The sequence below is a fragment of the Solea senegalensis genome, linkage group LG12, assembly GCF_019176455.1.
Source record: "Solea senegalensis isolate Sse05_10M linkage group LG12, IFAPA_SoseM_1, whole genome shotgun sequence".
NCBI classification, from domain to species: Eukaryota; Metazoa; Chordata; class Actinopteri; order Pleuronectiformes; family Soleidae; genus Solea; species Solea senegalensis.
Window position 1 is genome coordinate 3,014,243 of NC_058032.1, and position 16,164 is coordinate 3,030,406.

General features: G+C 39.5%; 1 protein-coding gene across 1 annotated transcript; it reads left to right on the top strand.

Moving 5' to 3' along the window:
• The first annotated feature begins 17 nt into the window (after positions 1–17).
• LOC122778852 (alcohol dehydrogenase class-3-like) lies at positions 18–4,248 on the top strand. The gene is made up of 9 exons (XM_044040956.1): positions 18–314; positions 561–662; positions 1,193–1,343; positions 1,457–1,544; positions 1,638–1,857; positions 2,550–2,810; positions 2,913–3,045; positions 3,764–3,902; positions 4,005–4,248. The coding sequence occupies exons 1-9, from the start codon at positions 297–299 to the stop codon at positions 4,126–4,128; spliced, it is 1,236 nt and encodes a 411-aa protein (XP_043896891.1). The 5' UTR covers positions 18–296; the 3' UTR covers positions 4,129–4,248.
• Positions 4,249–16,164: the final 11,916 nt, after the last annotated feature.

A 16,164-nucleotide genomic window follows, 5' to 3' on the forward strand; every position in this document is an offset into this window, starting at 1 on the left:
TAAACTTCCGTCACACCAAAGTACTTCCGTCACGCCAAGGTGTTTTCGTCACGCCAGCGTGTTCTCCCGAGCTGCATCTGGATGCTAATCGCCTCAGGTTGCAAATGTGGGTGGATCCAGAGCCACTGCTATGAGTCACAAACTCCGTGGATGGCACTGTTTGCGGTTTTGTGACTTTTTTTGACTTTGGTACAAAACACGACGGATAATTGTTTTTCTCCGCTATCCAGAAGTGAATACTCCGACATAATTTTCAAATTAATTAATAATTTGGTCAAATTAAGTCGCAGACGAACATGTCAACGAAAGGTCACGTAAGTGGAAAATAAAAATAAGACTATTCTACTCTTTATTCACAGTTTTACTTTAAGAAGAAGAAGACAGTTTCGCTAGTGTCTTATCAAGTTTTGACAGTCACTGACAGCTGGGTTTCGTGCATTTCTTTGTCATGTTTCAGACAGTGTTTATTAATTTTTAAACAAAGGGAGACCGCGCCCAGACGAGGGAGAGTTGTGAGTCACCTTTCTACTCATAGGTGACACGCACGTTCTCTCTTCCAGGTGATCAAGTGCAAGGCAGCTATCGCATGGGAACATGGCAAACCTCTGGTCATTGAAGATGTCGAGGTGGCTCCACCTCAGGCCCACGAAGTCCGAGTCAAGGTCTCATAAAATCTTCCTCCTACACAAACACTTTCATTCATTCATTTCGTCAGACTTTTAATCAGAGATGGAAAACAAAAGTAAAAAATAGCTACCAAGTACAAGTAAAAGTACTGGTCTAAAATTTACTCAAATTAAAGTAAAAAAAAAGTAGCTTGTTTAAAATGTATTCAGAGTTAAAGTTACTAAGTTCCTTATTTTGCAATACATGTTGGGGATATAAATCTTACATGTATTGCTTAAGCAAGCCTTGTGACAAAATAAAACTTGTAAACACACAACGTGTCAGTCAAAACGGCTCAAAGGTCACAAATGTTTATACTTTCTCACTCAGTCAGGGACCTTATTTGGTGCCAATTCACCTCAAAAAAATATCTTACTAATTTTGACTCAGTCATGGATGTGATTTAAAATGTAGTTAAAGTACAGTACTGTATGACCAGGAAGTGCAGTGAGGGCATCACTTCCAGTTTTTGCTTTGATTATAAGTCATCATTTCTGTCTTTTCTGCTGTTGTCACATGAACACAGATTGTTGCCACAGGCGTGTGCCACACAGACTGGGAATACTTGCATGGAAGAGGGAAAGGGATGAAGTTCAGAAAGTTCCCGCTGGTTCTAGGCCATGAAGCCTCCGGAGAAGTGGAGAGCGTTGGTGCGGGGGTCACCAAATTCTCACCAGGTAAACTGTCAAACTCAAACTGAAAAAAAAAAAAAAGAAATACACATGTGGTTGGATTCAGTTCTCCATGTCATAAACCAAGGTCTCCTTTTTTCTCTTGCTTACACTTTCAGGTGATAAAGTTATTCCTCTTTTTCTGCCTCAGTGTGGGGAGTGTGAGCGATGTAAGAGCACCAAAACAAATCAGTGCAGGAAAAACTGGTAACTTAACACACACGCACACACACACACACACACACACACTGCCCCACAATATGTTTTACTTCACACTGTCTCTTTTATTGTGGCTTTTAGGGCAAACACTCAGATGGGTGTTTTGGCCGATGGCACGAGCAGGATTTCTTATCAGGGACAGCAAGTGTACCAGTTCATCGGTGTGGGTTCTTTCTCCCAGTACACGGTGGTTCCTGACACGTCGCTTGCAAAGATAAGAAGCGACGCGCCGCTGGACAAAGTGTGTCTGCTCGGCTGTGGCGTCTCCACTGGTTATGGTGCCGCTCTCAATACAGGCAAGGTGAGAGATGACAGATATTATCAAATATTGACTCTCACCACTAGATGGCACTGTTTCATCACATGAAAGTTTCATAATAGAGCCACATGTAAACAGTCTCACTTATTTCTGCCCCCCTGACTGTAATTATCTATTTTCCCCACTAGATGTCAGCATATGACATGAAAGCCACACTGTGTAAGGCAGAGAGCTCAACTCACCCATTCATTTCACTTAATATCAAGTTATAATGAGTTATTTCTGCATTTTGCATCATTTTGTGAACTCTTCATCGTTCTATATAAAAACACAACACTTTTATTTTGAAATTAGGTCAAACGTCTTAATAAATATTATTTTTTTTATACCTTTTTCTCAATAAGTTTGACGTCTATATTAATTATTCCATTTACAAACAACATAAAAAGTTTCATATTCCACACCCTCACTTACTACGTTTGTTCAAGAAAGATAAACATAAAATATGAATGATCAAACCTTTAAAATGTTCATTGGACAAAACAACGTGATAGTGTGACATTAAGCATCCAACTAGTAATATGTAAGAGTTATGTACTTTTGTTATGACAGAATACGAGTATGTATTAATTACACGTTTCAAACTTAAAGTCCATGGCAATGTAACACAAGAAGACAAAAGGCCGTTAGTCCACGTGTGTAATTCACAGCTTTCCCACACTCTGTCCGTCCAGGTTGAGGAAAATTCCACGTGTGCCGTGTTTGGGCTCGGAGCAGTTGGACTGGCAGCCGTCATGGGCTGCCATGCTGCCGGGGCAAAAAGGATCATCGGTGTCGACATCAACCCGGACAAGTTTGCTAAAGCCGTAGCATTTGGAGCCACAGACTGTGTCAACCCCAAAGATCACTGCAAGCCCATCCAGGAGGTGTTGATGGAGATGACAGGCGGAGGGGTGGACTACGCTCTGGAGTGTGTTGGACAGCCAGCTGTCATGGTGGGTGTGGGTTCATTTATTCACATTCTAGTGTCACCGCTGTCCGTGAATATGGAATTGTATTAGGAAAAGCGGCACTGTCTGTGTGAATGTGTGTCCTAGAGTTCTGCGTTTGAGTCTACAAGCGACGCCTGCGGCACCTGCGTGATTGCTGGGTGGACGGAGACGGAGGGTTTGACGCTTCAGATTGAAAAGCTCCTGCTGGGACGCACCCTGAAGGGGACTTACTTTGGAGGTAAAGCTTACACAAGTCACCTCACGTGGCATTTTAGTTCATATGACGCAGCGATGACAAGCTTTCTGATTTGACAGCGTCTTAAATGTGAATATTTTCTGCTTTCTTTGCGCCTTTTATCAAAGAAAATCATTAAAATGGAATCATTCGAGAACACCATCATTCCCAGGTTTGGTAAACACTGACTGATCAACATTTTACGGACTGAAAATGTAGACGAGTAATTGAGAAAATAATCGAACATGAAAACGAGCATTAGCTGCAGCCCCAATTAGGACTGAACATTTTTTAATATATTTAACATATCTAGTTGCGATTATTTTGACTGAATATATTCAGCATAAGTAATATGCAGAGTATTGTGCAGATCTATGAGAAACAGAGATGTTTTCTTCAGGCTGTAGAATGTGATGTGTGTAGGTCACGATATATAATATTTAATGTAAATTGGTAATTTGACACACATTTTGGCTTTAAAAAATATAATTTCAATTAATTTTTATGCCTTAGCCCTAATTATTTGGTAAATAATTTGGACATGCCATTTATTTTTCCTGTAATTACATTCAGAAATGTATTGATCTATAGTTTTAAAACTAAATGTTGTATCATTTTGAAAATCCAGTTTAAAATTCATAAGAAAAAGATTAAAAAAATAAGATAAAGTGTCATTTTCAACATCTCATCATGGCCATAGTATTGTGATCGTATTTTTAAGGTTGGAAAAGCGCGCACGACGTTCCCAAACTAGTGGACGCCTACATGAACCAGAAGCTGAAGCTGGACGAGTTCATCACACACACTCTCCCACTGGATCGAGTCAACTCGGCCTTTGACTTTATAAGTCGTGGGGAGAGGTAAGACCAAGTAAAATCAACATCTGATGAGTTTTCTGTATGTATTTATAATTCTGTGACTTCAGTTATTCTGATATATTTTCCTTTTATTTGATCTCTTAGCATTCGCACCGTCATCGGTCTGTGGTCCAGATCCGAAGGACCCACTGAATTCAGAGCCCCCGTGGCCCCAGTGGACGATGTGAATGAGTTTTCGACTACTGGAGAGTGCGAGGGCTCAAAGTGATATAACGTTACGCTCTGTTATAAATGTTGCTAAACTTGGTGAGTTTGGACATTGTTATTTTAGAGTGGATGCCATTGTAATGAAATGATGTGAATAAATTGTCGATTGATAAAGTTCAAAGCCTATTCTGACATTTTTTACGTCTGCCATGATCTGTGGGTCATTTCCTCAGGCAAATGTGGTTATAATGGCCACTAGAGGGCATTCACACACAGCTTTACGCCCTCACTGATTAACCATGAACATCAGGACGAGGCAGAAAAGACTCTAAAGAGGAGGCTAACGCTAAAGACATTTTAGAAAACAAGCAGGAAAATCATTCTCACGTGTTAGTTCAGTAATATTTTACAATAAAAAGAACCCTGCTGTGTATTTGTGATATTAGGCACTAGATGGCAGTGTTGTCACAGAAAAACTTGCCCTTAAAAAAAGCCAACATTATAAAGGCATTGCTACTAGTATTATAAATCTATATTTCTATCTTGCTGACCACACAATCGGCACAGGAAGTTTGTGCACTGAATTATTGTGTGTTTATTTGGACTACTCTGTGATTTTTGATATAATTTATAGGTGAGAGCTGGCATTGAATGAACTTGTACAGAAGATAAAAGACACAGGAAACAAACAGCTGATGTCAGCAGCCACGCTGAAGTATCTCCTTCATGTGGTGCCGGCCCGCACGACTTTTTTGTCCTTGGTAATGTTATATATTGATTTAATGGGGAGTCGGGCGAGAAAAGGGACTAAAATAACAGTTGAGGTCTGTTGGAACATAAAGACGAGAGGTTGCTTTGTGAAGGTTGAAGACCTGAAATAGCTGCCAAAGGAATTTGTTTTATTGAAGTTGCACTCAAATGCCCTTGGCAGTTTCCTCACTACTTTTCCTTCTTTATTTTAATAAGTTGGTTCCCTTTTATTTTCCCTCTAATGTTGGTCTCCACTTGACCCCACCATCACCATCACCATCACTTTCCTCCCAAGGAATCTCAAAGTATAGGAAGCAGAATAATTGAGAAAGAAGATCCAAAGCAAAGGGAAGACGAGACTTGACAGGTGGTTATGTGAGTGGTCACCGCGTCTATGCTCACACAGATTTATAAGGGTTTCTTGGGGACATGTCATCTAATTTATAAGGAAGCGATCCAAAGTGACGGCCATAAGTCTCCTGTCCTTCTTTTCCCCCTCTCTCTCTCGTGCAACTGATACAAGGGAGGACAAGCGAATTTGAAATGAATTACAACCACAGCATTGTACACATGTCAGGAACTGACTGGCCACGTCTTACATGCATCTGTGCTGCGTTTCTGCAGATATCCCCGGGACGGGAAGACAAAAACAGAGCATATTTACATTTATCGCTGGCATTACTTTGCTGCGACAACTTTTACCGACATGAGTCTCCGTGAGGACAAACAACAGAAATGCCAGACGACTTAAATGTCATCGGAAATATAAGGGCATGTCTGATAAAAAAAACAACAACAACAACTGCTGCCTTTCACAATATTTAAATTGGAACCAAGAGATCCTTTGATAACATAATGGGCGGAGCAACACCCCGTTCCAACAAACAGTATTTAAATAGTCAAAAACTAAAAAGATAAGTGCCTTTTTATTTATTCACTACAATTACATTTAAATAAACGGGATTTGGTGCCTCTGCATCACGCTTTACTAAGTGTGATGACAGAAACACATAAAACACCAAATATCTTTATAAATAAAAAAATATGGGTGTGAATCTATGGGCCTTATCTATATCTATCTATATATCTATCTATACATAGATAGATAGATATACACTCAATCCCAGCGGTTCATACGGTTTTGTTCATTCAGACAGAAAAATAAGATTTTTTGATTACCCTCACATGTTTCAACCTCAGAGGGGTCATGTGATGTCACATCCTTCCTGGTTTATATATATATATATGTATATATATATATATATGTATATATATATATATATATATATATATACACATATAAGGTAGAACACGGGAAGTGGTTGAAACATGTCAAGGCTCTACAGTACCATGTATACCATAGATCTACCATAGACAACAAGAGTTGTCTGCAAGAATAATGACTCACAGTATGCTCATCTAGATGTCCATTTATGCCCATTTTTGATTTATTTAGCCTTACTGTATGTGACTTATATGTGAAAAGACATGTTCAAAAGCATTTTTTGACAGTTTTCTATGGCAGGTCTATATAAAACCTGTCGTCTAGAGTTTGTGATAAGTTGTTCTTCTTCTTATCTTTTGTTTTTACAGAAGACATTTGCTTCAGCTGCAGGTGTCACTTGTAAAAAAAATAAATTATGGCCAGATTCCATTTGACTGCTTCTGTATTGTGCAGTATTGTCGGGTCAGTGTCACGTGAATGGCCTGTAACTGTATCGTGAAATTCGAAGGCGCTTTTAAATCAACGTCACAAGATCAACCACTTTAATAGGTCACAGAAAACTACAGTGCGAACATATGAAGAGAAGTGAAATCTGAGTTAAAGCCCATCTGAAAGAGACATCATCAGTTAGGCAGAGAGACAGAGAGATGGATACACTGTACAGCCCCAATGGCTATGGAAGAATGGCCCACTTAAGTCACTAAAGACTGTCAATGTGAGGCCCCTGTTTTATCCACAAATCCAGGCCATTACACGGCTAATGTCAGGCATCGCCTGTGACATCCCCAGCCTTTCTTTGACACAGTTGGCTTTAGCTCCTGTGTCGGTGGAATACACTCGCCCTGCAGTCGAGGGCAGCGTTATGCAGTCATTCATCTGACTTTAAGACATATTGAAATAACAATAACAATGCATTTTATATAAGACGACAGCACTTTAAATGTGAAATGTACAGTAAAGTGGGACACTAGTGTAACACCAAAACCACTACACCGCACGACGGTGAACATCGCTGAGTCACGTGAGACCGTGTGTGCAGCGCGTTTTGTAATCTGCCACTCACACATTATCATGTCAGTGTTTTATAGTTAAGTTGCGACAGAAATACACAACAAGGCGTCGGATCAGACAGACACGTACATGGCTATTACCAAAGAGACACACACAAGCGCGTGCACACACACACACACACACACACACATAAGGAGTTATATGCGTGACAGCTCTAAGCTTTTGTTGTGTTTTGTCTGACAGCGGCAGTAAAGTAGTAATTGAGAGATTAACGCAAAGGTGCTATCATGGCGCTCCTTTGTTTGTTTGTTTTTCTCCCTTATTGGTCACACACAATGTGTGGGGAGGAGTCACACACACACACACACACACACACAGTGCAGAGATTGTTGGAAGTCCTGATTTATTTTTGACTTAATTTGAGTTTGTCTGCGAGGAGAATGCATTGATTTGACTGCAGATAAAATATCACACCGTGATTTTCTCAAAATGCCAGGATCACACACACACACACACACACTGTATGTGTCAATAATCTCACCTTTAATCACCGTTGTCATCACAACTTTGTCTCAAATCATTTGGGTCTGACAGAACTCATCCAACACTCACTTGGACCGAGCCTTATCCTCCGTCTGCCACAAAGCTTTTTCTTTTTCTTTTATGTGCCAACACTGAGTCACATTTCATGTGGTTATGGGCTGGAGATGGGGGGAGATATTTCTCTCAGACCCAGTGTGTTTACCCCCTAATCCCTGAGAAGAAGTTCACAAGCATGAGGAAAGTACTGGGAGATTTATCTATCTCCCTAACCTGCTCAGCTTGCATCTCCCCCCTGTTTTACACAGCTACACAGGGCTTGGGTATAGTTCGTGGGAATATTTATGAGAGTTTTTTTTTGTGATTGTGAGAACTGATTGTGTTTTTTTGTGTGTGTGTGGCACAATCTACAGTATTGTGTACACATTTAAAAAAAAAAAAAACAGTGGTACACAAGCTTCCTCTGGTGGTACTCAGAGGAAAATCAGAAATACTGTTCTATTGTATATTGATGTGTTATCGGAATGGAGCTGAGGAACTTTGACGAAACAAATAGCAAGAAATTCAGCTTTATTTGCTCCATCTTAATCTAACTTCACTATACTAATGTGTGAAGTATATGTGAGGAAGCGGAGGATCATGAGAGAGCAAATGATCTCAGTGGGAATGAATCTGCCTCCTGTGAAAAGTCTGTATAACTGACTTTGCTCAGTCTATATTTACACCACTGTATTTTAACCTTGGCTATAACGGTGTGACTTTGAGAGGTGAATATTTTCTCAGGTGGTACTCAGGTGTAAAAAGTTTCAGAAGTACTGCTACTGTAGAGGCAAACAGTTTTTACTGACAGAATTAGTTAGATCAGAATAATAACTCGAAACTAACATGTCCTGTATTAAATATGTATTAAATAACACATGCACTTTTGATTTTAAACTCTATTTTTGAAACAGTTTAAAGTCAAAAGTCAAAAATATTGGAGAATGCATTCTCACTTACTTCCAGTTAAACTAATTATAGTTGAAAGTAATGTGTTTTTTGACATAATTGTCAAAATCTTAGGTCACAGTCATGAAATTGTCTTAGTCAACGGCAGACACCTATTAATATAATGATGATCTTAAATTAATCCAGAGATAAATGTGTCATGTGATCATCATATTGTGGCTCTGACACACAGTACATGTCCCAATTCCAAAACAACAGCGGAAGTTGGGATTGTCAAAATAAATGAATAAATAAATAAATAGAATTGACAAGATGTCAAAGTCAAAGTCACTTCCTTCAAAGAAAATAAAAGCCTTACACTGCTCTTCACTGTGTTTCTGTAAATTATAAGAAGTGCTATGAGTAAAACAAAATACATTTCAAATTTAATCCAAGAGAATGTGAACTCATCACAAGGATCTTAAGTTTATTCTTCACTTGACCAAGTGGGGAAAAAATGGGTGTAACCCAGTACAGTATGTTGTATATGAACAATATTTAAAACAACTAAACTATTATTAATATTTTTTTATAATAATGATAATTAATTGAATTGATTAAGAAAATATGTTGTTTTTTTTGCATTTGCTGAGCTTGGCCTCCACGATGACAGTAATCAATATATATTATATTTATATAATTTAATTATTTTCATTCATCCCTGTCTTACTTGAAATATGGTATTTTCCAGCTTGGCTTCATGAGACCCTCAAGGTTGTGGTATAGGTCAAGACAAATCAAAAATCAGTGTGTGGTGGTGTGTGAGTCATCGTTGCTATGCTATATCACCATGGTAAAGAACATCATTCTGTTTTTCTTTTTTTTTGCTTTGACAACTCACTGTTGTCCAAAGATGAGACTCCCAAATCACTGCTCACTGGCAGGCGGCCAGGCCACAAAAGGATTGGGCCGATCCCAAAAACTACACATCCAACTGAACACAGTTGAAACGCTTTACTTTAGCTGGTAATTGTGGTGAATAGAAGAGAAACCTGAAATGATCTATCGTAGGTGCCTGGGCCCATTACTCATTCTCAAACATCCCACAGTTTTCAATTATACATTGGCAGGCAGAGCAGCGTGAGTCATGGCGAATTTACATTTAAGTATATTTTAAGTATATAGCTGGCCGTGGGATGTACGAACGTTGAAGAGTGATTCAATTACTCTGCTCTGCTTTGGTGTTGTCTTTCTACATAATCAGCAAAAACAACTTTTAGTTCATCTTAATGTGTTTTAAATAAAAGTTTATAATGAATTTACCTAACATCTGTTGGGAAGGATTTGTTTACCAATTCAAAATGATATTAGGTGTTACAGATAACTATGGGCAGCCCATGGCCAGGAGGAGAGGAAACTGGGCTTGTAAAACGGAGGGTCACTGGGTCAAATCCTGGGACGAGTCAAGGGCTGGGGTGCGCCTGAGCCAAGAACCCAATCCCCAGAGTTGCCCACAGCTCCCGTTCACTACTGCTGTGTAAAAAGGACAGGTTAAATTTACCCTCACTAATTAATGTGTTTGCAAAAATAACTAATTCTAACTAACTCTAAATTACATTATGTACAAATTTGCTCCAGTCAAGATTTACAGCATATTGTGATTTGGGTCATGATAGTTTGCCACCTTTAAAAAGTGGGTCCCCCTTCAAGAAAGTTAGGTAAACACTATACTATACTATACTATACTATACTATACTATACTATACTTATTTGTTACCTGTTCTGTTTTCAGCTATCTTTGTCTGTCAGATTTTGAGCAGCGTAAACAAAAACTAACTGATGGAATTTGATGAAAAATTCTGGGGATGTAGGATTTGGCTGAAGGAAGAAAAACTAAAGGCTCACCTTGTGAAATAAGGAAGTGTAATAATTCTGAGTGGCCTCGTTTTTGTGTTCTACCACATAAATTGGTGTCCAATAGTTATCAAATAAATTTTATTCATATGGCCCAAATTCATAAATCACAGGTTTCCTCAGTAGGATTTACAATCTGTTCACATAGCAACATCCTCTGTCCTTAGACCCTCAGTTTGGGTAAAGAACACATAGGTCCAGTGCCAGGACTGGCTGCTTCCCAGAATGCAGAATGTCACCATACTGCCTTCGTATTGCTGAATGTATACAGTAAAATTAAACACTTTAAACCAGTCAACCTTTTTTTCTTATTTTCCATTTTGTGATCCGTGTATCCATGTTGAAAAAGCACACTGCCACCCCTCCCTGTGATCTTTTAGGAAAGTTCACATTGTAAGGACAACTTTGCTGCCAGCAAAACACACAGATATATATGTAAAAAAAACTTCAGCAATGGATTTAACATCAAATATGTAATCCTACACGAGGGGCATTTGGACATGGCCAATATTCAATATTCAGTCTCACACTGCGAGAGCCAACAGTTCACCTCAGCATCATTGCTTTACCAAAAAAATCTGTTGCCTCACCCCCCCGTCATCTCAGCGAGACTCTCTGTGTGCTTCATGTTTGCCTATACTTCCCAAATCCCTGAGAGCAAACAGGAGCATGGGCAGATTAGCTTAATATCATCCTTGGCACAAAATACACAAAAATTAAATGTCATCCATGTCCCAGGGTAGAGTCAAAATAGGAAAGTCAAACTCGGGCTGTCCTTTCAGAGAGAGCGCTAAGGGCAATATGACATTTCTATACAAAAATAATTACCCACACTGTCTGTCTCTCTATCTATCTGTCTATCTATCTGTCTATCTATCTATCTATCTATCTATCTATCTATCTATCTATCTATCTATCTATCTATCTAGCGATTGATCTAGCTAGCGAGCATCATTTTAGCTAGCAAGCTATAATTCCCGACAAGAAACCACAGCTAGCTAGCAGGTATCTATCTATCTATCTATCTATCTATCTATCTATCTATCTAGCGATTGATCTAGCTAGCGAGCAACATTTTAGCTAGCAAGCTATAATTCCCACAAGAAAACACAGCTAGCTAGCAGGTATCTATCTATCTATCTATCTATCTATCTATCTATCTATCTATCTATCTATCTATCTATCTATCTAGCGATTGATCTAGCTAGCGAGCAACATTTTAGCTAGCAAGCTATAATTCCCGACAAGAAAACACAGCTAGCTAGCAAGTATCTATCTATCTATCTATCTATCTATCTATCTATCTATCTATCTATCTATCTATCTATCCAAAATGGATTTAAATCAATAATCTGGATAGTTTTTTTTTATTTGATGGTATGGGAGTCTTGAAGAATCAGCAAATGACTGCAGATGTGAGCTAAAGCTAATAAGCAGGCCAGCACTAATCTGTTAAACAAACCCTCCCTCTATGTGGCCTTCTTTCTTGCATTATAAATAATGTATATTTTGCCAGCACCCTTCACAAATAGCGCGCAAACACACACACACACACACACACCCTCAGTGTCTCTTTTGACTTCTGAGTTGCCAGTAGAGTTCAATCTGGTCTTCAAACACTTCTTATTTTCTGCCCTTCCTCCCCAACCTCCCCTCCCCAACCTTATTGGTTTACTTTAATTAGTGCTATTGAAGGCAGGGGCAAGTGAGGAGGGGGTGATGGCAGCAGTGGTGATGAGTATATGGAGGGTTGTGGGGTGTGTTTGGGGGAGTTGTGGTGGTGTAAATACTGAAAACAAACAAGAGAACTGAATGGGAGGATGGTGGCGGGCGCAGTCCCGATGCCCCTGCGCAGACGGAAGGGGACACATGGTGTAAGCAAACACTCATAATTGCATTAGATTCCCCTGGCACATGGGTAATCTAGCCTCCCCCATCCCAGAACACAACGGGACACATCTTCTCCTCGTCGCACTTGTTTCTCTCGCTATCCTTGAAAAAAATGGATTCACGAAAAGCTCCACAGCGCCGGCTTCACTAATCACAATATAGACGTCTGATTACCATTTAGGAAGTGATATATGTGGTGTGGGTGGTGTTCAAGTGCTTGTGAGAAAGCAGCAGGAGTGTGTGTGTGTCATTCTGTGTGTGTGTGTGCCATTAAACAGTTGTCCTGTTTGATATTTCATTCCTCAGCCCACATGTCGAGAGAGTACGAGCAAACACATTTGCTTGAATGGCGTGTTCCCTGAGCAAACGAGGAAAATCTGGCCTTGATATGAATATCCGCGGCAGTCCAGGATAATTGGGACGGGATGTTCTGCTCCTTATTGAGATGTCCAGCGTTAGGAAACTGCGTAAAGTGACATCTTTTTGAAAATAGATTTGTGGGTGCCACTTTTTCACCCCGCTCTCTTCAGTGATGCCATACCGCTTGGGTTTCTCTTCTCTCTATTGAATATTGCACGGTCTCTGAGATAATGTATGTTGTGATTTGGCGGTACACACACACACACAAATAAAATTTGATTTCATTTCATTTGCAGTGGAATAGCATCTGCTGCTGCTGCTGCTGCTGCAAAACCAGCAAACTCCACTAGGTGGTGATGTGATATCCACAATCAACCGAGATCCACACGAGCACATCATAAATACTCCAAGCTAATACTATCAAATCTTTTTTAAAACATTTGTTCACGACGGCAAACACGCAGGACTTTAGAGTTAGTACAACAACCACAAAAAAAGGGCCCAGATTGCCATGTTTACTTGCAAAAAAAACACTATATTTTGTCTTTTATTTAAATGCTTATGTCCTCTGCATTGTGCAATCACAGTTTTGAGACAATTATCACACATCTTCCCGCTCTTAATCAGAGTAGAAGTACAAACATCTACACACATTAAAAAAAGAATACGTGTCCCTTTTAGAATAAACTCTGAAATGATGGAGAAAACACTGCCAATTCAGTATTAATGGACAAATCCATTGCCAGCGAGGCCAAGTCAGGTCACCGGATGAGAGAGGGACAATTGAGGGAGAAGTCTCTGATCTCTGCTGGTATTTAGTGGATATGTGAGGCTTTGAAACAAAAGCCACAGTGCCAGAGGGTTTAAATTTGTGTGGCCTCGGGGCCAGTGTAACAGAAAATAAACAATGCTTCCCAGTGATTAGGACTTTATTAAGACACACAAAGTCCCCAACCTGGACAGGCTTTATATTTGAGAAGTGGGCCTATAGTAACAACACTCGTTTTCCACTTGGATCAAAATGAATATATAGACGACTCTCCGTCACGTGCTGCGCTTTAACTCGCGAGGTGTAAGCGAAGCAAGCGCCACACAAGATGTCTTCATCACGCCGAGTGATTGCAGCGGTGTTATTAACTCCGCAGTGCACACAATTAGCTTCTATTTACCATCCCTGTAATCGCTACCACTCGGATTAAGAACCCACGACCAGCGCAAAATGCTCCGTCTCTAATGACTGACAAACAAACAAACCAAGAGTGGAGAGAGGGTAGAGAGCACCGGGGGGGGGGAACACCCACCAAGTTGCTTTCAAAAGTAAGATCCCTTAAGTCCTGGACACCCCAACAAAGTCTGTCATGTCTAACCTGGCTCCTCACCTGTTTGGAAACAGCCAAATAACCCCGGGTAATCCCTCATCCCTGGGGCACTGGAAGCAGATTTACCCACCCCAGAGTTCCGTCCTGCCCCGACAAGTTATAACGTACTGGAAAGAGGCCTTTGGAACACCCACAGCCACCACTTTATATATGTTTTTGGGGAATTAAGCTTGACAAGCATTATTACAATGAGAATACGCTTTCAATTGAGAAATATCACGTGTCATAAAGGACAACTCTTTTAAGAGCAAAGTATAATTAGTATATCGCGGATCTCTGCTTTCACATGGCAACGTATGTCATTATTGGACTGATTTACCACTAATTTGAGGGTGGCATGGTCGGGGGGGTGAAGAAAAAGAATGTGGCTTTATGGAACCATTTGTTTGATCGTCCATATCTCAGCAGCAGATGAGTTGGAAGCTGTTATGAGCCATTTGTGTTTGAAATGACAGTGGGAGAGAATTGTTAATGAGACATTTGTGCAAAAATCTCACACATTTCTACAGTATGTGATGACTTGTCTTTCCTTGCAGTGCACTTGCAGCGCCACTTGGGGGAGCAGTGCTGCACAAAATGGTGTCACTGTGCACACTGAGTTTCAGAGACTGATCACTATCACTGCTGCCAGAGGGAAATCCATACAAAGATTAATAAACAATGAGGCGTTTTAATATTCTAATACGCCATTTTCAGAATAAATTGTTAATTTCTCACTACATTAGCAATGACTTTGAGCAGTTATTATTACATGTTTAAATGAATGTTATAAATACATATGTCATCATCTCTTTTGCTAGTTTCAAACAGCCGTACACATACATCATGTAATGCCCTTTCTTTACATACTTTTATTGACATATTACTATATTTATACAGTATTTTAAGCATTCCTCTGGATGATATAAGAAATAATATGGTAAGGTGTGTGTGAAGCAAAGTATTTAACCATCTTGTCTGCGATTTAATAACAGCATTTATTTAAGCATTTACCTTGGCATATTTCTTCTATATTATAGAGGTCATACAATATACCATATGCATTTTACAATGTAAAATAAAAGGTAAAACATATTAAGGGATAGAGCTTTACACAGACATTCTTCTCCTTAACATCAGCAGTCATTAAAATGTTAATTTATCAGCTTGTGGGGAAAAAAAAAGAGGCCATAGTTTGCTTTTATATTCTCTTAATATATAATATTATTATAATAATAATAATAATAATACATAAGCACAGCTTTTTCTGGTTTTACACAAACAAATCTAATTAAATGTATTATGTTTGAAGAGGTAATTTGACATGGGATGTGTCGAGGGAGCAGGTCACAAAGTCACTGGGTTGACGTGAAAGTGTCACGGCGCTGTAAAAACTGGCAGCCTCTCAGAGCCGTTAGTCTTATCCGTCTTATCCGTCGACTGTAACCACATTAATCATGTGGCTGCCTCGAGCGTTTTCCAATATCATCCAAAAACCTTCATGTTCACAGTTTGTCCTAATGGCATGCCTGCGCTCGGATAAGAAAGGAAAATTAGAGCAGCATTAAATGGAGTCTGTTCAATTTGCTACAGTAGAAGCTATTTATCTTGATGAACATGACGCGGTGGTGGGCTCCTTCATAATGTTTTTCTTTTTTTTGTGTGTGTGCGTAAACACAACTAAAGCAGATATTTCAGCTGCATCTCAACTTTATTCTGCTCGTACAACGTGCAATATTGATTTCCTTTTTCGAGGCTCCTGTCCTTGCTCTCCAGTTCTTTTTGGACATTTGTTTGTTTATATCTGAATCCCTAAAATCCCCCCTTTTTCCTTCGGCAAAGAGTAAAACAACTTATTAAGTTATAAACAATAATTTCCCCGGAGAGTCTCCCCCGATGGCTTTTTCTGCCAAGATGTTTCGTCGCACCCACGGTGTTTCTCTGCGCCTTAATGAACAGAATGAAGATTTACTGTCCTGCAGCCACATCACTCAGAGGACACTCTCGAAGCTTTACAGTTGTCCAAATGAAAATTTGTTTAAACTGGGATCCAGAAAGTCTAAGCTTAATTAAAAAAGAGTTCACTGCCAAAAGTCTCTCTGGTGTAACATTTTTTGAAAAA